At 36.6% G+C, this 23,578-nt stretch overlaps 1 protein-coding gene across 2 annotated transcripts in view; it reads right to left on the bottom strand.

Moving 5' to 3' along the window:
• NEK10 (NIMA related kinase 10) overlaps positions 1-23,578 on the bottom strand; it is a 106,615-nt gene that overhangs the window by 32,762 nt on the left and 50,275 nt on the right. For both annotated transcript variants that reach the window (XR_015701485.1, XM_087745030.1), the window contains exons 25-27: positions 12,389-12,518; positions 11,700-11,770; positions 5,966-6,179 (exon numbers count right to left, since the gene is read on the bottom strand). Coding sequence is in view for 1 of the 2 variants with exons in the window: in XM_087745030.1 (XP_087601156.1) it covers positions 5,966-6,179; positions 11,700-11,770; positions 12,389-12,518 (415 nt within the window). In the remaining variant the exon portion in view is untranslated. The remainder of the gene's footprint in view (positions 1-5,965; positions 6,180-11,699; positions 11,771-12,388; positions 12,519-23,578) is intronic.

Raw genomic sequence — 23,578 nt, 5'->3', positions numbered from 1 at the left:
AGTAATGCGGTGTTCTGGGGACATTCTGGACTTAGTGCTCTCAGAGCAATTATATGACACTTAAGAGTGGGTCCAAAAATTTCAAGTGTCATATACATCCCATACGTGCACATGCATATGTCCATCTAATATCTCCTGGAAACAAGACATACATAACACATTTACTCTGTCAAGCATACAAAGTGAGACCAACATTTTCTGAAAGCATCAGACTAACTGCAGGTACAGAATATAGCACAATGTATATGTGCTGTGGGTGTGCCCAGGATTTCCAATTATCTTCTGACAGTGCTTCAGGCGTCCTCATGGTTTTCCAGACATTATCTTCAGATGGAAAAAAAAGACATTTTTATGATTGACTGGTCAAATACCTGTCAGGAGTTACAGGTAGCTTGGACATGGACAAGATAATCTCTGACAACTCTTCCTGCCTTGTATTCTGTGATTCTATTAAAGTACGTTGATGCACTAACAGACTGAAGCTGAATTAAACATATTATGGGTTTGTCCTTAATAATTTGATCATACACTTTCACAGGTAGTAACTAGGCTATGATGACTATTTTCTACCTTCAGCAACTGTTAAAAAAATTATACCTGCAAAACAGTTTTTGCATCATTATTTTATTCTCCAAACATAAATAATATAAATCTAAAAAGGTTACTTTCTTCTTATCACACCAACCGTAATTTCTAAGACTTAAACTTTAATTCCAGTACCTGCTACATAAATGCCAAAACAGAATAGTCAGAACAAAATCAATGGAGTGAAAGGTAGAAGAAGAAACCAATTTGTGGAATGCTAAGCTTTCATGACATTCCTGAGTCCTCACTCATTTCCAAAGGAATGGGAATTGTATGCAGCAGTGCACAGACAGGCACTATCACCCAAACTTTTAAATAAAACTTTTAATAATCAATTTTTAATAAAAATAGGATTTGAATATTCTAACCTAATGTAAAGATTGGACTATATTGCTGCAATATTAATAACCTGTTGCATTCTAAGTGTTTTAAAACCAAACATACTCTTTGCTTCAACCAATACAAAAACAGTTGCTGTATTCATACACTGTTGTTTTAAGAAAAAAAAAAAATCTTTTATGCATTGATTGGCTGAATTAAGCAAAATATATATCTAAACACAAAGAGGAAATGAAAATGAACATTAATCCAATCTTCATGTTCTTTTCTGAGTTAACAGGAAAAAAAAATTAATTCAAATCAAATTGCTAATTAAGCCCGACTTTGTAATGCATGTGGTGATGCTTAGAAACTAACGTGATTATTAGCACAACAATTGCCAACAGTGCAGAACTGAATTTGGGTATGGGGGGAAATGACTTGGTGAAAATGCAGTTAAATCGTTTTGTGTTTCTTTGCCTTTCAGAGAGCTGTGATCCTGTGCTCATTTCTTCTAAAAACTTGAGGAAATTGATAGCTGCTTTTAATTACAAGAGTTGCCAGTAACCTGCAGTGTGGTTACAAAAGTATGGATTCTTAAACCATGAGCTTTAACCCTTCCCCCCTTTGGTCACATATCCCTGTGGATGAAGAAAAGGATTGGGATAAAGAAAATCCATTCCTGTGGATAAAGAAGAGTGGGAGCAGTAGCATGCTCTGTATTTACAGGTATTCCTACAAAACGCTTCACAGTTATTTACATTATTGTCTTTGTGATAGAAGGGACATACAAAGAAATCCCAACATTTCTCAAGACTTTAGATACACCATTCATGTTTCTAAACCAATCTAGAAAAGACATAACACAATCTACTCGTAATTATCTACAGGTGGATTATGAAGGTTTATGCCACAGATGGAACACAGGAAACTGCATCAGCCATTTCAGGTCTGGCCAGGCTCTTCAGTTTAGATGTAGTCCTGTCTGAAAACTCCTATACTGCTTCTTTCACTATTTCCAGCCAATAAATAGTTGAAATGCTCCTGCAACAGAGCGCGCCAGCCAGGCTTCTTAGCATAGGCTGTAACCAAGCTGCCTGCAAGCAGAATAATCAGAATATGTCTCCCAGCAGTAGCATCCTAGTCCACCAGAAGTGCAATACCTTGATACCTGAAGATCTAGGTCTGAGAGGCCCAGTGTTGACCTGCAGCTAAAAATCCTATCTAGATGGAAGATGACTTACCTTGGATCCATATGCCATGCTCTTCAGCATGCTAAGTTAGAGGAAGACTTATCAGTTGAAGTGTGAAAACAAAAAAGTGCAGAGAGCAACCTTGCTAATAAGCATTCTTGTGTGTCTGAACATTAGGACAAAGCACTCAGCTAATGGTGACCTAAATGGACCAGCTCAGCCCAAGCACTGTTAGTGACTTCTGACACCCTGACAAAACTGGATGTGGAGCCACTCCATAGATCGCACTACACTCAGAAACAAAAGTTGTACCTACTTTTCCATTATCTAAGCACCTCAGTCTCCCGTTACTCTGCATAATTGGAAACTTCATTTGAATACAGGGATTTGCATATATGGATTTAAAAATAAAATGTGTGTTCTAGTGACATTATTAATACAAAAATTACAATAAGCTTAAATTCCCAAAGAATACAGTATTACAAAAACCTGGTATAGAGTAAGAATGTGACGGAACACGTGTGCCATATGCACAGATCAGAACTTCAGGAACTGAGAAAAGCAATTTACTCTCGGGGAATATATTAAAAATGGGCAGACATGATAGACTACCTGGCTGATCAGAGTAGCAGGAGGTACAAATGGCTCATATTTTGTTATATATTTTTAGCTGACAGACTCAGATTATAAAGCTTACCGTTTTCTCTCCCACATTCAAAATATAGGACAGATCTCAATATTCATCATTCTATATTGTTTCAGGTATATTGATATTTTACATTTAAAAATCTGGCAATGAGAAAAAAGTTATTCTATTTATATGTCAAACAGTATGTGAACACACAGGCTTATCAAGGGCTTCTAAGCATTATTTCTAAGTTAAAAACACTTCAGGATACATGCAGTAAATGAAACAATAATGGGTAATGCCTATGTAATCAAATACATATTTCCAAAGTAATAAAAGTGACTTATTTGCAGCTTTTTGCAAACAGCCAAAATAATGTCTAAATTTTTCAAATCTATATACCTCAAAAAAGCAATCAAATTATTATTTGGCTACCCTCTCATCTCCTTAAAGGAAAATATTAGAAAGATACTATCATTATCAGTTAAATCAACTGCTGCTTTGAGACTCAGATTTGGCTTGGAACACAGAAAACTCAACTTTGCCAGTGGTCTGTTTGGTGACCTTACACAAACTACTTTTTTCCTCTCCTTTTCCTACCCAGAGCATGAATATATAATATTGACCACCTTGAAATAAAAGGTACTATGTGAGAGAGAATTACTACTATTATTATTATTACTTGTTTTGGTCCTCTGTACCTTGTGTTATGTCAGCAACCATAACCTTTCAGAACTGAACACATTAACTCTATTAAACACCCTTCATCCCTACATCTGCTTCTGTTCTTACATAAACAACAATTTCTATGGAAAACAAGGAAAGACAAGAGTTTATGTAGGGAGCTGATAATGATTCTTTTTATTAGGATTATTTTCAAGCATGGATTTTATGCTATACTTGCCAGGCAAGGTAACTACACTTCTCCATCATCATCTACGGACCTGCATTTCAATTGCCTACTTATCAGCTTCCATACTGGTCTTAAACTACTTACTTATAAAACAGATTCCATTCTGGCTCCAAAAGATCTCTGCTGCTTAGTTCCATAAACCAAGACAGAGGGTACGCTCTTTATTTCAGAAACATTATATGACACAACTGGGATGAAAAGGAGGCCATAAGTACATTTTAGTAGAGAGAAAACAAAGTATAATATAGCCTGCTTCAACAAAACATTGAATTACATGGCAGAAACACTGAATTCTCCGACACCATGGAAAAGTGACAAATTACCTGGCTGTGGCATTGCTGGGGCCTTGACTAAGATGAATTAGGTTGTCCATACCTCACAGAGTTTTTATTTCAGGAACAGCTGCGTGAAATTCTTCCTAGTACTTTTAGTCAGAATATTGTCTTTTTTTCAAAAGTCAAACTTTTCAGGAATAATTATTCTCTTTATTAGAAATCTTCATAAACTTCATAAAACTTTCTTACAATACAAGGAACAAGGAAACAAGATGGCTCCTTCTGTTTGTAAGCCCTGTGTCACTCCTCTGAAATTTGAAAGATCCTAGCCTGATTTATTCTATCTTATTCACAGCAACGACACACAATTATGTCTCCCACTTCTCATTACTGAGCCATACTCCTCTCAGCTTCTGTAGCGTTCTCGATCTTTGTCAGGTCCTCCTGTTGTACCTGTTTCTTTTAATATACATAATAAAATATCCATTGGAGTGGAACTAGAATTACAGTATTTCTTCCTTGAGAAGACTAGCCATTATCCCCCAAAATACAGAGGCATTTTCCTTCTTGTTTTGTAGATAGCTGTATTTTTCAAGTATTTATACAAAACAGAGGCAGTCTAACTTCAATATAAAGCTATTAGTTCTATCATATCTTACAAGTGTCTGGATAGGGCACTCTTCTCTCAAAGACAGGATAATTGCATTGAAATCCCAAATCAAGCAGCTTTCCGTCCATAGTACATTTTCTGCAAATTTCATCACAGTTATGCAAGAGAACAACTATATCAAGATATGAAAAAATAATGGTGTACAACAAGCTTCCAAATGTGTAGGGTAAGAAAACTCAAAAAACATGGAAAAAAATTGGTCATACTGTTTTAAGTTATAAATCCTACTCTATCTTTCTTTCATCTCAGTACCTCTTACATTTCAAATGACAGTGGTTTGTTGAGGTTTTTCTAGAAGTTGTTGGCATCCTTTTTAATGAAAAAAAAAATGGTACAATACAAATAATGATCTTGGACTGATAGGTCAAAAAAATACTGAAAAAAAAAAATGGTTAACAATTTCTACAAGTCTTATGTTTGGCCAGGTAGTTGAAGACAAAGAATGTATAAAAAAAACAAAAACAAAACAAAAAAAACCAACAAGCCAAAAAAAACCACAAAACAAACAAACAAAAAGAAAACCAAACAAAAAAAAAAAAACACAAAAAGAACCAAATCCATGAGTTTGGGACCAGGTGTTCCTGAAAACCTTTTTCCTGCACAGAGGTTCTTCAGTGCAAACTACTGAGCCCTGATAAAAGGAATCTGAGATACAATAGCTGAAAGACAAGAGTAGCTGTGTAAATTATAGCTTTGCTTCATAACTACCATAACAATAATTTTCACAGTGAGCTTTTACTACACAAAAGCACTGTCCTTGTATTTTTTTAAGTAAATTCTCTAAGATCATATACAAGTTTGGTTCATTATGTAAAATACTGATGTCCTTCATGAAGAGTGCTTAAAACACAGCCTGAAGCAAATGGAAGAATTTTAAGTATTTCTGCAGAACTGTATCAGACAGTAAGAAAGCATTAGCAAATACCTTATCAGCATCACTGTTCTTTGTTTAGCAATCTGTAATTAAAAATTATATTTGTGTAGGTTCCATTTTCTAGGTGTCATTGTTTGTGAATCATACACAAGATTATCCATTTGTTCCACCCCAGCCAAGTGTATATTCTCCTATTCACAAGCCATTCACAAGCGTGCAGTAATAATTAAACATTATCAGATTCTATCAAAACTGCAAGTACCTCCATAACAATGCCATTTTCCAACATAGAATGATACTGGGTTTTAAGATACTGTTATTTTTCCTGCATAAGCATGTCCACAAAAAATGAATGAATATCTCATTAAAAATAAATTAGCCTGCATGGAAAAATGTTCTAAGAGGATGGGTCTTTTCATTTTGATTTATTTTCTGCTTTGTTGTACCTTATTTTCTCAGATACAGCAAACAATGATAAGAAAAAAATAAAGCCCAATACATGTACTTACTTGTGATAAAATGGAAAGCCGATGGTGATAGGTTACTGCATTTCGATTAGCCTCCATGAAGTACTCCTGGGTTCGCCTCCTCTCCCGATGCAGTTTCTTCTCCAACATGAGATGGGAGGTGGATAAAACATCCAGGTATTTCATCATCACATCGGACAGCAGTGAGCTGACCTCCACTATGTCTGGACGTGCCTCTGCATCAGGAGTCAAGCATCTACAGAAAGAACATTCTCTAATGAAAGCTAATTACTTTTTTCTAGAAAACTGTTGAGTACCACAGCACTCCTCCACTGGTATTTATCAAGTCATGCTGGCCAGCAGTCTGCTCAAGCCTGTGTGGGACAGTTTGGCACTGTGCAGCCTTGGTGTTGAGACACCACAGAGCACAGTCTCTGTATCAGCTGGAGCAATTACCCTTGGCACTGCAGAGGCACCGACCTGGACAGAACTGTTACGGGGGGCTGCTGCTGTGCACACCCAGACACACTAGGGAGTGCCTGGTGCCTCTTCTTGGGGCAGGGGGAGACATTGGCCTCCCCTGTGGTGACTGTGCTCTGGTCAAAGTGCTGCACCACTGGACAAAGCTGTGAAAGAGATGAGTGTGCTGTCAGGAGGATTTACAGAACAAGATCTTCACAGAGACTTTGCAGAGACGAGACCCCCAAACAATGCAGAGGAGGAAAACCTAGAGATTACCCTCAAAGGAGCAGTGGATGGAGGGTCCCAAGAGGAGATAGGCTGGAGACTTGTGACTTCTGCCAACAGAAGGAAGGCTTTTCCTCTGTCTACAGATATACAATTACAGAAGAGGTATAGCAACCTGGGAACAGGTGAGGAAGAACAAGACCTACCAGAGGACACACCAGAGCCAGGTGAGTCTGAATCAAGTGTCTCCATCACAAATAAGAAGCAGCAGCTGAGAGTCATTTGAGATTGAGGAAACAGAGGCACCCATCTACTTGATCTGATTTGATGATTGTGAAGCCTGTTGCTTGCGAGGTGCTTGGATTCAGGACATTGTGGAGATACTACCAAGACTCATCTAGCCCTTGGGCTATTACACCTTGCTGCTCATTCATATGGGCACTAATGACACTACCGGGGCTGACCCTGAACATACCAAAAGTGACTACAGAGCACCGGGGTCAAGTGTGAAGGCCAGGGGGGTGAGGTGGTGCTCTCCTCAATTCTTCCAATGAGGGGGAAAGGCTCAAGTCAGGGTGGATGCAACCTGCAGTCCAACACCTGGGTGCGTGTAGTCAAGAGCTTATGGGCAAGGATCAGAGGAACAGACCAACGTGGGTGACATTGTGGTAGATGCCTGCTATAAACCACCCAAAAATGAAGAGGAAGTCAATGAAGCCTTTGTTGGACAGATGAAGGAAGCTTCATGATTGCAGGCACTCATATTCTTTGGGGCCTATTAACCACCCTGATATGTGCTGATGGGGTAACATGGCGGAGTGCAGCAATCCAGGAGATTTCTGGAATCTGTTGATGACAATGTCTTGGTGGAGGTGATTCAGAAGCTAACTAGCAAAGGCACTCTGTGAGACCTGTTATTCATAAACAAGGTAGAACCAGACAGGGTTGTGAAGACTGAGGGCAGCCTTGGCTACAGCAACCATCAAACTGTGGAGTTCAAAATCATGAGAGAAGTGAGAGAAGGACAGATTGTATGGTCACAACACAGGACTTCAGGAGAGCAGAATTCAGCCTGTCCAGGGATCTTCCTGGTAGAATCTCATGGAAGACTGCTCTGGAAGGTAAAGGGAAAGCTTGGGAGAGCTAGCTAATCTTCAGGGACACCTCAAAGCACAAGAACAGCCCACTCCTGCATGTAGGAAGCAGGGGTGGGCTACACAGGAAGAATATACAGATATTGCCTGAAGGGTGGCATTAGGAAAGACAAAGCTCAGCTGGAGTTGAAACTAGCAATGGATGTGGAAGGCAGAAGAAAGGCCTTCTGTAAGTACATTGACAACAAAAGAAAGGCTAAGGAAAATGTGGACCTACTATGCAACATAGTGACAAAGGACATGGAAAAAGCTGGGGCACTCAATCCCTTTTTTTGCTTCCATTTCCATTGGGAAACTTTGGCCTTAAGTATTCTAGATCTCCGAGCCTACCTGTAGAATCCATGAGCATGAAGCATTACCACACAGTAGAAAATATAGTGAGAAAGCATTTAAGCCAATTGGACATACACAAGCCCATGGGACCAGATGAGATGAGCCTGAGGGTGCTGGTGCAACTGGTTGATGCCACTATTCATCATGTCTGAAAGGATCAGAGGGAGGTTCCTGCAGACTGGAAAAAGTTGAATATCACACCCATACCCAAGAAGAGCAAGAGGGAGGATCCAGGAAGCTACCAGTCAGCCAGCTTCACCTCAGTCCCTGGGAAAATAATAGAGCAAATTCCCCTGGAAGTAATTTCCAAGTACACAAAGGACAACAAGGCAACTGGGAACAGCCAGGATGGATTTACCAAACAGCTGTCATACTTGACAAGCCTGATTGCTCTCTATGATGAGAATACTGGCTCTGTGGACAAAAGGAGAGCACTATAAGCTGTGGGTGGCTTTATTTTAGCAAGGTCTTTGACATAATATCCCAGAGTATCCACAGGTCTATAAGGTAGGTAGATAATTGGCTGAACTTCCTGGCTCACAGAGATGTCATCAGCAGTACAAAGTCCAGCTGGTGGCTGGAAGTAGCATCCTCCAGGCATTGATATTGGGCCAGCACTGTTTAATGTCTTTATTAATGACCTAGACGGTGGGATGGAGTGCATTCTCAAAAGGTTTGTGAACACCAAATTGCAGGGATCAGTTGATAAACGGGGCAGGGCTGCTGTCAGAGGGACCTGCGCCACCTATACAGAGATCTGATTGCTATCTACATAATGGGAGGGTATAGAAAAGATGGAGCCAGATCCTTCTCAGAGGTGCACAGTGGCAAGAGGCAATAGACACAAGATAGAACACACGAAAGTCTGATTAGATATAAGGATTATTATTATTACTACTACTACTACTTCTAATCACAAAGGCAGACAAGCACTGAAGAGGGCCCAGGGAAGTTGTGTGATCTCCATCCTTCAAAATATTCAGAACTCAGTGAGACAAGGGACAAGACTCTGCAGTGAGCAACCAGATCTAATTGTATCTGCTTTGAGCAGATGGACTAGATGACTTCTGCGGGTCCCTTCCAACCTAAATTACTTTACAGTTCTATGGTTCTTGTTTCAGGCACCCTAGGTAGCTGTTTAGTTACAGTAATAGTGTATTATTAAGTCTGTTTTTAAATCCCCAGAATATTTTCTATGTAGTGTAGGACATAAAAGCTGATAGGGACAGTTCTGCATGTACTATAAACTGTCTTAGATCTGTTAACTCCAGTGAACCTGATAATTTACTATGATTTCCCTGCAGAGTACTATTGACCAGCTAGCATACAGATACACTTAACCCAAGAGCCTTATTTAAAGAAAGTGTCACAGAATGATTTTATTATTTCTAAAACAGTACTTTCTAAATAAACATAGCTGCCATGTAAAGTAGCAGTTTGGAAAATGTTTTACAGTACTTGAACTTCTTGATTTTAATCTTTTTTGTTTAAATTTGCTCAAATCCGTGGATTCGTCTCATTAATTTTCATAACTTTGTTAATCTGTTTTACTTAAAATTTTATATTTCCTTTAAACAGATGCAAGTTTTTCACCCTTAAGAATGTTCTGTTTGATTTTTTTCTTTTTAATTTTTTATTTTAATCCACTGAAATTGGTCAAAATTTCCAAGAATGATGTGAGCTATGAAAGATTTCTGATAAGTCCTAAATCCATTTCCCATGCATCTAGAAAATTATTTATTTATGACTAAACACTGAGTAGGTTGATGTTCAATTCTGAAAGACTTTGATGATTATGATTCCCGAACCTTCTTTAGTAGCTTAATCCAATAAAACTGTATTTTAATAATAACAATACTGAATAGTAATAATGATAACACTAAATGCAAATTTACAGTTGCAACATGAAGCTTTCAACGTTTTTTCTAATCATTATCAATAAATTATTTTTTCTATTTATGACATTCATCTTTGAATATGTGTTGTGCTCCAGTCATTCGGAAAGAACTTCTTAATTTCTGTTAATATTTCCTCATCTATGTTATAAGTAAAATCTCATTATTACTGCTTTTCTTTAATGTTCTTCATTCTTTTTGAATATCTCACAAGCATAAGCCAAAACCTAAACATAATATTCCATTTAAGGATTAACCCATAGTAAGAGAATCAACATTTTTTAAAAAAAAACGTTTTATGCTTCCCACTGCTATTAAAATAAGCAGAAAAAAATCTTACGTGATAGGAAAACTTAATTTTAATATTTTCATGCAAATACCTATTTAATCCTCTGTTTAAACCAGGTAGCCTCCATAGCAGCCAGTCTCATGATGATATGGGACTTTCGGTGAACCTATTTAATACAGCCACAGTATCTGCAATCATAACTAACTCCATAACTGGCCTTGGAAGTACCCTCAAAAACTTCCTATTACAGAGTTTCTCAACATTATCAGGAATGAAAAGAAGGAAAAGACAGAGGGCCAGATACTCACATAACTTGATCTAAGTCACAGGTAAAGATGTGTTTAAAATTTGTAAGAGCATGCAATACATATCAATACTGATATGATGTGACTGGAAGATATTTTCTGGATGCATTTGGGATTACTATATTATTCTTAAATAGCGAGCAATGAATTAATAAAGTCAGTTATTCTAACTACAAATATCTGTAAATATTTAAAATATTAAAATTAATTTCAGGACCTCTTAAAGGTAAATGTTTGTTCTATTACCTCCTATCCTCTCCGTTGTTGTCCTTCATCCTCAAGGTGTTTAAATAACAGAAACCTTTTTGTACAATAAAACATAGTATAAAAACATTCCAGTCTTTGTACAGTAAAGTGCTTTTTATAGATGGAATTCAACATCTGAGTGAGAAAGAAAAAGCATTTTTGTGCTAAGCGGAGTTTTTGTAAAATGGAAAAATCAAGGGAGCTAAATTTCATAGAAGTGCACCAATTCATTCCTATACTTTGCCTTACACATTACATTATCACCAGGAAGATGTAACCATAGCTAAGAGAAATATGTGATGAGTGAGTGGAACAAATACAGGCTCATCTTTTCCTCCATTACTGCGTTATCTCTGCTTTGTTATCTCTGCTATCCTGCTAACAGGATTAGAAGGTAGTGGGAAATATATTTCTATCATCAAATAAACACACAAAACTATGAATGTGATCATACAATGATCTATAAATAACATATTGCAACAGGGTTACTTCCTTGACCATAAACTGCAGTTGAAAATTACTCAAAATGCTGTATTTTCATGGGGGGAAAAATTGATGTGAAGGGAATTAACTACAGCACTGGTATTGTTAAATTTCAGTACTGAGTATAAAGTCTATACTGGCTGGATAAATGTGCTGACTGTACTGGCATGAATTTTACAGTTGCATGTATGCAACTATATTGCATATGTTATTATCAGGGTAAGGGCATACCTCCATTTTTTTTATTTTTTTTTAAATCAGAAGATATTTCCTATTCAGAGACAATACTGGCAGTTACTAAAGTCAGCAAACTGTCACATGGGACCATACAAAACAAAACATCTTTTCAGCAGGATGTCGAAATAAAACTAGATGAGTAATTACCTCTTAATGGTAAATGACACTTTTTCAGAGTACAGTCCTTCTGGCACAGGTTCATACACAGCCCCTACTATCTGCAAAATAAATAATCTACAGTTAAATGAAGAAAAATGATCCATGATTTATTTGAAGATCCCATAAGATAAGAATTGCTCCTTGAAACAACCTGATGGGCATTACATCATCAGCTCTAACTTGCAAAACAACTTAGAACATATCTTCTAACATATCTTCTAATGCAGAATGTCACTTCTAATGAGGTATCCACATTAATGTACATAATCACTGTAGATCAAAGGGCTACAATATCTGAATATGGGAAATGTTAAAAAAAAACCCAAACAAATAATGATTTATTTTTATTTGTGATCACATCCTAAGGTGTAATACACAATGCTATAGAAAATCCAGTATTATAGTACATCAAGAAATTTTATATAGCTAAAGTTCCTATCACCAAATGCAATGACAAAAATATGCTAGTCTAAGAGGTAATAACATGCTAACATTTACAAGCAGTGTTTGCAATTAGAATGGCAAGATAGCAATTCATACAACAATAAACACTTGTGCTCATTCACACATCAGACCAGAGAGCAGTTTATGCTTCTATAACCTTAAACATAAATTCTCACGGATCTAGTGAACACATGCTGAAATAATTGGTAGGTTGATCTGGCAAATCTGAATACCTTAGTTGCCAAGGAGAGCATATTGGTGCTATAAAATGGTGGGTTCAGAGTTGCCATCTGGTAGAGGATGCATCCTGCAGCCCAGACATCAGCCTTCTCTCCGTACGGCTCACTCTTTACAACTTCAGGGCTAAGTGAAAAGCAATGCAACCCACAAGTGTTTAATTAATTCACCTAGAAGTAGGCTTATTTTTTTTTTAAAAAACACCCAGTATTTAGTTAGTCACTACAACATATTTTCAGAGCACATACAATTACATTCAAAAGGTTGCATTTATTTCCTTTACCAACCAAATTCTTTAAGTGGAAATACAATTAATAGCTTTTCCACTTCCACTGCAGTTCTTCTCACAACACCAGTGGTTTAAATTTTGTTCGCTTGTCCTTTCCGCTCATTTTGTGTTATAATGTCTTTGGACCTAATGGATACAAATGAACTACAGCATTTGGAACTTGTTTACAATGATGGCATTTCAATAAAATGGACTAGAGAACAGATAAATATATCACATCCTCTTGTAATTCAGATATCGGAAAGATTTTAATACGATCCCTATATTTAGAATGCTAATGGATATGATTTTGCTATTAATGTGAGTAAACAAACTTTACTCATTATATCATTTTCATCCTCTTAAAACTACTGTAATGCATTCCCTGTGAGAATGCCACATGGACACTCAACAACCAGCCAAATGACAATTAAAAAAAAAAAAAATCCATTGTAAAGATCCATTTAAAGCAAATGGAAGAAGGCAGTAATTTCAGATTTGACTCAGTGCAAAGCAGACTCCACTTCCTTCTCTTAATTTCCTCAGCACTCTTCATAAACCTGGATGATAATAATTTACAATAGTAGGGATATTCTGATGCCGGAGTTCAAGTCTTAGCAGTAAGTAAAGGTCTTATCACATAATGTGGGTTTTTTCACTTAGCATCTTCTCTCTGTAATTATTCAGAGATATAAAAAAATACTTGACTCCTTTAATCTATAAAATCAACTTAAAAACCTACTTGTTTTCCTTTTTCTTTCAGCTTAGAATTTGAAACCACTATCAACTTCATGATTATACTACTGATACCTTTGGTAAAACGCCTTATTTTGGAGCTGAGAGGTACTGTGTAAATTCAATTAATGACGCAGTCTGGGTAAAGTATATTGCTAGAAGATGTGCTGCTGATATGTACAAAGTGCAGAAAACAGATTTTTAAAATAAATAGGATGAGGTCCCTTAGATAAACTATTAAGCTGAAGAGAAATCAAGTGATCTTAACAGAGCAGAAAGTCAGAACAGAGATCACTATGTGGGGAAGAGAGAGAGACGGACGAGTCAGACATTTCCAATAAAATTGATCAAGCAAGACACAGATTCCTGGGTGAAACCTAATTAGCAATTTTCCTTGAATTTTGCTGCTGTTATTACATAGAGAGGAATACAGGATGTTGACCATGGTGTTAGAAGGTAATACCATTTCTGTAATCAGACTGTCTTTATTCCTCACTGTGACACTAATTCATTAGAGGACTTTGTAGAAATTTCATTTTTATGTTCTAAATGTGTCTATTAGAGCAAACATCAGTATTGCAACTTATCACATAGATGGTGAGCTCAGTTAGGCAAAGCCCCTGTCTTAGTAAATTCCTAAGTGTGCTCCTATTCATAAAAATTAATCTGACTTGAGTTTTACAATCTTTCATTCTAGTAATAATTTTCATGCATAAAGAGACATAAAGTTATAAATTATTATTTTTAAATTACTAAATAATATTAAAATCCCAAAGTAAGATTATTCAAGCCAAATCTACGTACCTATGCAAAAAGTCGCATAGCAGTCACAGAAAGAAGAAGCTGAATACAACTGAGATAGAAACAGAAGCAACCATGACCTGGCCTGCAGAATCACGTATTCATGAACAGCAGGGAAGAACCTAGCCTGTTGTCCAGAGCAAACACCAGTCCATTGGGCTGGTGACTAGGAAAAATGTATTTGTTACTACTGTGATTTACAAATCACAGAAAGAATACAGTGCTGACAGGGTTGTAGTTTTAGCATGGTTTCACACAAATGCATAATGGCTTGAAGTTAATGTCATTTGGACTGCTTATTCATGCTGAAAGACTTCTTGTTCTAAATGCATATCTAACCCCTTTTTTTTTTTAAATCAAAAGGAGGACTTGCAGCAGAGTACTACTTGATCTTTTCTTTCAGAACAAATGTCTCTAGTCAGAAGTCTCTGATATTTAGTGCATTAAGATGACCAATACCTTAAATAAATACCATCTCATGCTTAAAAAGTACTTTAAATTACTGAAGTAATATTTATATAAGGAGACCATTAAAGTTTTACAGAGGATATAAAATCCTATACGTATATGATGCTATGCTTTCATGGCTAATTAATTCTGTAATTTAGAATTTAAAATAGACTTTTCAAATATTATTTATTTACTTCGAAGAGATGTAGTGAAACCCCTCACCATGTTCTACAGGCTTGCCTCACCATCTGCTAGTTAGAAATGTGGGTGGGGTACAGTACTTGTTGACTAGCAAAACAGTTCTGCCGTTGAGTTGCATGTTTTGGATCTGCACTGTTGAGGGATGCCAGGCAGAGAAAGTACCCAGTTCTGTTCCTGTACACCGCCACCCACAGTGGCGGTGGGAGCGGTGGGAGTACATACGGTTTGTCTAATTCAGTTGACAACTGTGTATAAACTGTCACTGTCTGGTCAAGACCAGAAAGGATGAGTAGAACCAGACTCTGAATTTTATTCCATAAAAACCGTATAAAATCAGTCTTAGCCACAAACACTGAAAATTAATTTAAGGGCATAGCATTGGTATGACCACTTTTGGGTTAATTTGTAATGGCAAGATTCTCCCTTTAATTCTTAGATTAAGAGATCTCGATTGGCTGAAATAGGACAGTGGCACCAATTAAGTTTTTAGCAAGCAAATGTCCACATCATAAAATGCATTCCATGTCAAAATAAAATACATAAAGGGAGAAACTCTAAGACCTGATAAAGAATTTCATTTCCATTGCTCCAAGGGCTGATCGTACTGCCATGAAGCAGCAGTACTGATGCTATACTCTATGATATCGACAGTCTTGGGTATTAAAAGAGTCAGCAGGTACTTAAATAATTAGTCATTTAGTTCTTGCAGCTAACATATTCAAGATAATCACTACAGTTTTCCTCTAGGTTTGCAAATCACTGCTCATTTCTAAATTATGTATTCAAGCTGAAAAAAGCTTACTTCAGCAGCATTATGCTAACTATGGGAGAGTCCTTCACTGAACAAACGTCCATAGCAAAAGCAAGATTAAATTCTTCTAAATGAAAGACACAGAAATATATCCACAGAATAATTCTTCAAATTCTCAGCATCCTTGAACAGACGGTTTTATAACTGTTTCTCAGAAAGTTCAATCTTGCTCAACATATCAGCATTGCTTTTATATTTAATAAGTCTTCTATGCCAACAGCCTTAAAATGAGTCTTGAATTTGATTAAGCCATTGTTTAATCCAAAGAGTTATCTGTTTTTTCTTCTGAACTACTTCTGCAAAATTAAACAGCTATATTAAATACAGAAGATCGCTTTCCATACTACCCCACATTTTTAATTAGGATTTAAAAAAAAAAACAAAAAAAACAAAAAAAACAAAAATCTTGTCAATATTTGTGCTATTTGTAAAACAGTACCATTTCACCAAATCATCTCTGCATGGCCTTGGAGACATTTTTGCAATCAAGCTTTCAGTTATAATTTTGCTCACTGATGTTATTTTGTCATGGTTTTTATTTAAGAATACTTTTAACAGATACTTACAAACAGACTGTCCCAATCTGAATCTGCTACATTAGTACTATCACATATCTATGTGAAAGATGACTATCCTCACCGGATTAGCTCATGCTCACATTAGTTCTTAGTGGACAGAAGTTCCAAAATGAAGGAAGTCCTGAATTTGGAGGGGGAGGAAAGGGGGAGCTGAGGGAATGATGTTTTCAGAGCAGCATTAATTTTCTAGAGCTTCTAAAGCTTCTAAGAAATGTTGTCAATATTATCAGGCTGACTTTACACAGGACACAATCAGTGAAGATTTCCCAAGCTGAACAGAACTTCAATAAGCCACTCGTGACTTGTCTTGGTACACTGTTCACTGGTTAATCCAAGTGCTTCCAACAGGCGTATGTCATCCTACAGTATGAAGGGTATTTTCAAATAAAACATAATTTCAACTAGACACTTATGGATTAATTAAGAGTGATTCTTCAAGACTAACTCCCAGAAGAGGTGATGACTATAATGAAAGACTAAATAAATAAGAAGCATACACCACTACAGATGATTTTAACAATGACAGACTTATTGCTTTTAGTCTTTATCGTTCCTCCAATTTATTATTTACAGTTTGATGGAGATTCCTGCAGTTGGTAGTGGTTATACAAACACTCATGTCTAGAAATCATATCTAGTTGAGGAAGCAACCCAAGCTGAAAATAGTTGGAGGCTAGCAAAGTATCAAATATGCTCATCCTATCCTTCCTTCCCTATGGATATTGACTTATTGCCACTGCTGGAGACAGGACAGTAGGAGAGAGGGTAGATAAGTTTGCCGTATATGATAACCCTTTTTTTTTGGGTCCCAAATACTAAAAGAGTCTCTGCAGCTTCTATTAGCTTCAGATATTCCGATATTTTTGTTAAGATACCTGTAAAATAATACTTGCTTGCAATGGATAGCCTTTTTGGTTGCTGGCAGAACTCATCAAAGCAAAGTAGAGGAAGGTATTTATGCAATCTTTGCACCTATAACTGACACAATTCACTATAAAAATGAGACTGCCATTTTCTGGCCCAGGCTAAGCAGGGATTTATCCAGTAGTGTCTTGAAAAACTTCAGATGTAAAGACTACACAACCTCTCTGGGCAGCATGTTCTACATTTGACTTAGAGAATCATAGAATTTTTTAGGTTGGAAAAGACCTTTAAGATCATCAAGTCCACCACTAAACCATGTCCCTAAGCACCACATCTACACGTCTTTTAAATACCTCCAGGGATGGAGACTCAACCACTTCCCTGGGCAGCCTGTTCCAATGCTTGACCACCCTCTCAGTGAAGAAGTTTTTCCTAATATCCAACCTAAACCTCCCCTGGTGCAACTTGAAGCCATTTCCTCTTATCCTGTCACTTATTACTTTGGAGAAGAGACTGACCCCCACCTCGCGACAACCTCCTTTCAGGTAGTTGCAGAGAGCAATAAGGTCTCCCCTCAGCCTCCTTTTCTCCAGGCTAAACAACCCCAGCTCCCTCAGCTGCTCCTCACAGGACTTGTGCTCTAGACCCTTCACCAGCTTTGTTACTCTTCTTTGGACATGCTCCAGCACCTCAATGTCCTTCTTGTAGTGAGGGGCCCAAAACTGAACACTGTATTTGAGGTGCAGCCTCACCAGTGCCTCACCAGTTAGAATCTCTCCTGTTTCAATGAATGTCTGTTTTCTCAGAAAAGGGCCAAGACCACAAAGTTCAGTCCAAAGAATAAGAACATCAAGGGTATGCTTGTGTTTTGGCACCATTTCTAGGTTTCATTGAACCAGGTGGCCCGTTTTCATTTCACTAAACTACTGCAGGATAATTTGTGAGGGTTTGGACACCAGTGTGAAGAAACACAGATCTACTCTATAATCAGTTTTCTGAATCACAGAAAGGGAGGAAAAAAAAGATGGGGGGGGGGGGGGGGGGGAAGCTGCTTACCCTCAGCATCATCCCAAAGGAGAAATAAAAGAAAAGAAAAGGAGTTGCTGCTTATCACAATTTTTCTCTAGATAGCTTGCTGTAAGTTACAGATACACATTCAGTATTATAGCTTCGTAATTACCACTAAAAGCAACGGAAGAAGAAATAGGAGCCACAAAACTGACAGTTTGAATAAAGAGCTTCTGTGAACATTGCTGAAAGCTATTTACATTTCTTACCTACAAGAAGAATTCAACAAAAGCCTTTTGGGGATATTCTGTCTATGCCTTGGGTGATGAAGCTGGCACGGGATTTTCAACCACTACTTAAAAATTTTGCCTTTACAGTTTTCTATCTTGAGATGTACTGTCATGTAATTCTGTAATTTATTACATTGTCTTCTACCTTGTATACATTTTTCTCATTACAAATTACATTAAATATTTTTGTTAAATATTATATATATATATATATAAAATTTCTTCTTCACAAAAGACACCTTTTCAGGCATCCTAAACCTCTGCTGACACCTATAGAAAAATTCATAATTTCCACCATTTTTTAAAATGTATGGGGCTAGGGAAAAAATTTACTACCTTCAGTTTGCAGTTTTACAGTGTAATAAATCCTCTTGCCACCAGGTAAGGAATGTAATTTTAAAATGGGTGAAGTCAGCTAAGAAAGGTAACTTTCATGTGTATAATTGCTCTCTCATCAGTGTAATCTCAACAGTTTCATTTTCTAGTCCAAGTATTGCCTGTCTCTGCCCAGAAAGTTCCTCTACATTCATATAATTTAGTCTACAGAGAGGCAAAACCAGTCTGAGGTCAGCGACAGGCCACTAATAACTGTAGGATACAGCAGAATGTAGGATAACACCTCCCTTATGTTTTTACTAAAACCTTAAAAAAAAAAAAAAAAAGCCTGGTTTGATGTGGAAGGACACTTTTCACTGCAAATAGTAGTAAAGTTGTATAGTCTGTCTCAATCTGAAATGTTAATGAGAAATGTGTAAAAACAAGATCCCAGTAATAAACCAGTGTAGCTCTCAGCTACATTGCTGTTGATCAACGATTTAGAGAAATCGCTAACTTGCTGCTTTCTTTCAGCACATATTCAGTGTCTCTCTGTCTAAAATAGAAGCAGATGTTTTATACTCCACCTTTTGGGGTTTTGATTTTACAGTTTTGAAAATAAAGATACAGACATCCAGTTAACATTCAACAACTGATTTGTATTTCTTTGAATTTACAAACCTTTAAGCTTTTATGTGTGCTAACATTATACATTATTGCTTAGAGATGCCAAATATATTAACTTTGAAAAATAATTTATGGCCTCTAGCAGCGTAATAAGACAGTGTTGTAGAACACATGAAGAACTGCCAGCAATTCACTTCTAATTCATCCATGTCACGTATTAATCCAAATCAAATATCATCTTTTTAAAAGTTTACTCTATTGTTCTTTACTTCTATTGCTTTGTTAAACAAAAACAAGCAAAAATCTTCTTCATACATAAATCATTAAATATCCAAGACAGAAGCATGTTCAGAGCATAAGGTCCTCTTTCTAATCCCTAAGTGCAAAGAATCACTCATACCTCCTTTTTTCCTTAGCAAAACTTAGAGCACATATGAAACTGTGAAGGCCAAAACAGCCTCACATGCGATAAGTTGTTCAGGCAAATATTGTAAGCCAAGATATTGTTTTGCTCCTGCTGATCCCAGTCACTCTTTACCACCGCTGCCTGCTCTGCTGTGCCAGCACAAGTACCTCTACAGCTGCATTATGTGTCAGACCAAAGACATGAGGCACCTGAAAAATAACCTAAATTATTTTTCAGCCAGGTCAGTTGTCTAATCTAGTTCATCATCATATGTTTACGCAAATGCTTGTGTTGGCCCAGGAGTGGTACGGCTGTTTCGGTGGGGGTTTGCAGGGTTGGGTTTTTTTCCTTGAATCATTTCATGGACACAGTTTATATCACAGCCCTAAAAACAACCGGTACTGGCAGAAATTTGGGAGGCTTTTTCTAGGGGAGAGAGATACTAAATAAAACTGCCAAGAGGCCAGCTTTATAAATATAAAAGCAGCTTCCACTGAAATACAACTTTCAGTTTTACTCTTAGTTCATAATGCTCAACTGAAGCCTTTTACCTTTGCTAAGTAAGAAAAATTTAGTCAACCAAAATATAACTAAATCAAGAAAATGTATAAAAAGCTTCAGAGTATCTCTTCTCAGTTCCTCTTTCTGAGCATAAAGCCTATATAAAAAGCTGCTGAAAAGAGCAGAGTTTTACGGTGAGGCCTTCTGTGTTCATACACAGAAGCAGAAGACCAGCGAGGTACATTCAACTACTATGTGTTCTCCCATCTTTGAACTCTGTACTTTTCCTGCAAGAGTGTACATCTCTGACAGTTAGAAAAGATTCATGTATTTATCCGACAGAACTTTTTTTTGTGGCAACTTTATACTTTCACTGCTTTTATACATATGAACCTTTAGCGCTAGTGAAAACAAGTTCTTTCTGAATCTCATGGAGCCATAGCAAAAAAGCACCTCATTGCATAAGCGCGTTTTTAAAAAGTATCTTTAGAACTGAAGGATACATTTCACTGATGTTCACTGAGTATGCTGCCCAAGAGACACCCATATCAGTCACAGTGCCAAGCCTAACAATATTCAAGAAGCATTTGGACAATGCCCTCAGGCATATGGTGTGAATTTTGGGGTTGTCCTATGCAGGGACAGGAGTTGGACTCAATGATCCTTGTGGGTCCCTTCCAACTCAGGACATTCTATGATTCTATATCTAAATGTTTTTATGTTTGAATACACAGAAAACAACGTGCTCCAAAAATTCCCAGATGTGGCAATTGCATACTTGCTGGGACACCACTGGGTGATTTCAAAGTCTTCTGATTAAGTATCAGTGGCAGCAGGTAGAACAAAAGAGCTGCCAAGAATTCTCATAACATATAGGGTCGTATATACTTGAAAGCGTTGAAGACATCAACATGACAAACTTGTTCAAATATAGTTATGCCAAAATCAGTGTTGCTAGCTGGATAAACCAATCTATGCTTAATTAATTTAACAATATGGAACAAAGAATTCAAATAAAAAAAAGCATGACAGTATCTGCCTCATGCTATTCTAACTGCTCTAAAAGTATGAACCACCTCACTGTTTTTTATATATTTGCGTGTGCGTGTCTATGTATGCCCATATATATATGTGCATACATATATACACAGTACTACTCAAAGATACATTTTGGGCCTCTAGAATTTTCCAGCCAGAACGGTATTCTGTGAATATTTCATTTCAGAAATACAGCAATTGGGGAGCACTTACAGTATAAAAATTTACAGTACTATTGACTTACACTGGCAACAAAAACTGAGAGAACTCTCAACATAATGCAAGAGCCAAGGTTATCAATATTTAAGTACCCTTTATAAGCAGACCACAAGTATTGGAGTTTCATGGGCTTTTATGTGCATTTATCCCCAACTGAAGGTTTTCTATAAACTTTTTTTTTTTTTTTAAAAGTTAAGCATCTATTTGCAATGTTTTTTCTCCTCATCAGGATACAGTCACAAATATAGTGTGTAGATATATTGGGAAAATGTCCCATAAACATACAATTTAATTTGAATTTGGCCTTCTTGTTTATACACTGTAACTGTTGATCTGGGAAAAAAAAAAAAACTTGCTGTGAGTCAGTGTGTAAAACTACTACACGTTTCTAGGCCTTTAGTTTTTTAAAAACTTGTTTCAAGGACAATTTAAAAAGCCTTGCAGGCTTTATCAGAAAAGGATATGTTTATAGCAAACTGCTTCTTCCTTCAAAAGTCTTATTACTGAAGAATGTCGTGAAGTATCACCTTTCACACTGTAATGAAAATACAACAATTACCTAATTAAGCTCAAGATGTGCATAGCTGTTTCAACTGGTTTTATACTTCTGAATTTTCAAGATTATCATATGCATCTCTAAATAAATTATAAGGACAAATCAAAGTATCATTAATATGTAGTTTAGTGTTCCAGTATTACCTACACAGCCTCTGGAAGGCTTAAAACAGAAAAATACATTAAACTTCCAATTTACACCTATTATTCCTTCAGACACATCATGGAACAGAAGTCTAAAACAAGAGGAAGTATAAGCCAGATTCTGAAACTTACAAAATAAAATTTCCATTCAATGTGACTTTTTACTTATATTATTAAAGGCAAGCATGACTGCATGGTCCACACATCTGGTGTTCTTATTCATACAAAAATATCTAGCAGATTGTCAAGCTGTCAGTTTTAACAAAAATGCTGTAGATAAATTATATCTGTAAGTTATGGCAAAGTGCTATCCATGTACATAAAAACAGAAACACTCATATTCTAAAAGGTACTTATAACATGCATCTGACAGATACTTCTAAGAATTGATTCCTTCCAACCCGAGATGTTTTCCAGTGAATTATAACTGCAATTTCTTATAAAATGCTTTGAGGAATTGCCTTAAGTCTGTAACTGTATAAAGAGCTCAAGAAAATAAAACGTTTTTTTCCTTTTATCTATGGAACAGAAATCTGAACATTTAAACAATGGAAAAGGATTTTGCTTACTGAACTATATGCCTTTCAGAATGAACTTCATTCAGTGCCTTTGTCCAAATAACCAAGCTCATCATGAAATCGCATGAATATTTAAAATTGAAAGGGAGACATGGAAAAATAAGTATCTGCAAGATGACCACAAGCAGTAACAAATCCAATTCTACAACAACTCTTAAAATAAATCTAAATCTTGAATAACTGATTTCATATAAGGCATTAATTTCACCTAGCTTTAAACTCCTATAAGCTAGATTTATGCTAAGCCAGTGCTCCAGCTCCCTCTGTAGCAAATGGAGAGAGACAGGCACACCAAGCGATTGATTCATCTCATCCTAAAATAGCTCTTTAAGATAGATGGGATGAAACTCATTATTGAAGTGCCTATTTTTTTTCCATTACTTTCAGTAGTCATCTAGCTGCTTGACTTGACTAAGATGCCTATTTTTTGAACGACTACATATAAGCAAGATGAATTCCTGCCACATAGAGGCTTGTTGCTGACAGTAATTTCTTTCTGACAGTAAGGTATGAATTAGATGACTTTGCAAGTATTTGGATTTGCTGGAACCTAATATACAAGATAATTAACTAATAACTACTGTTCTGTCTAGCAATCACATTCAGTATGGATAAAATGTAAAAAAAAAAAAAAAAAAAAAAGAAAGCAGACAGCTGAAGATTTTACCTGAATAAGATGGTAACTACTTCATTGTCTTCTTTTGTGTAGAATTTAAAATCCCCAAATCTAAATAAAGTCTGTTGATCCAGATGCCCGCAAAAACCCTCACAAAAGTCAGCAGATGAAATATGAGCAC

The sequence above is a fragment of the Nipponia nippon genome, unplaced genomic scaffold (genome assembly GCF_047370975.1).
Source record: "Nipponia nippon isolate SJK-2023a ecotype South Korea unplaced genomic scaffold, ASM4737097v1 scaffold_1, whole genome shotgun sequence".
NCBI classification, from domain to species: domain Eukaryota; kingdom Metazoa; phylum Chordata; class Aves; order Pelecaniformes; family Threskiornithidae; genus Nipponia; species Nipponia nippon.
The sequence above is the reverse complement of the archived record's forward strand: the minus strand, read 5'-3'. Positions and strand labels throughout refer to the sequence as shown.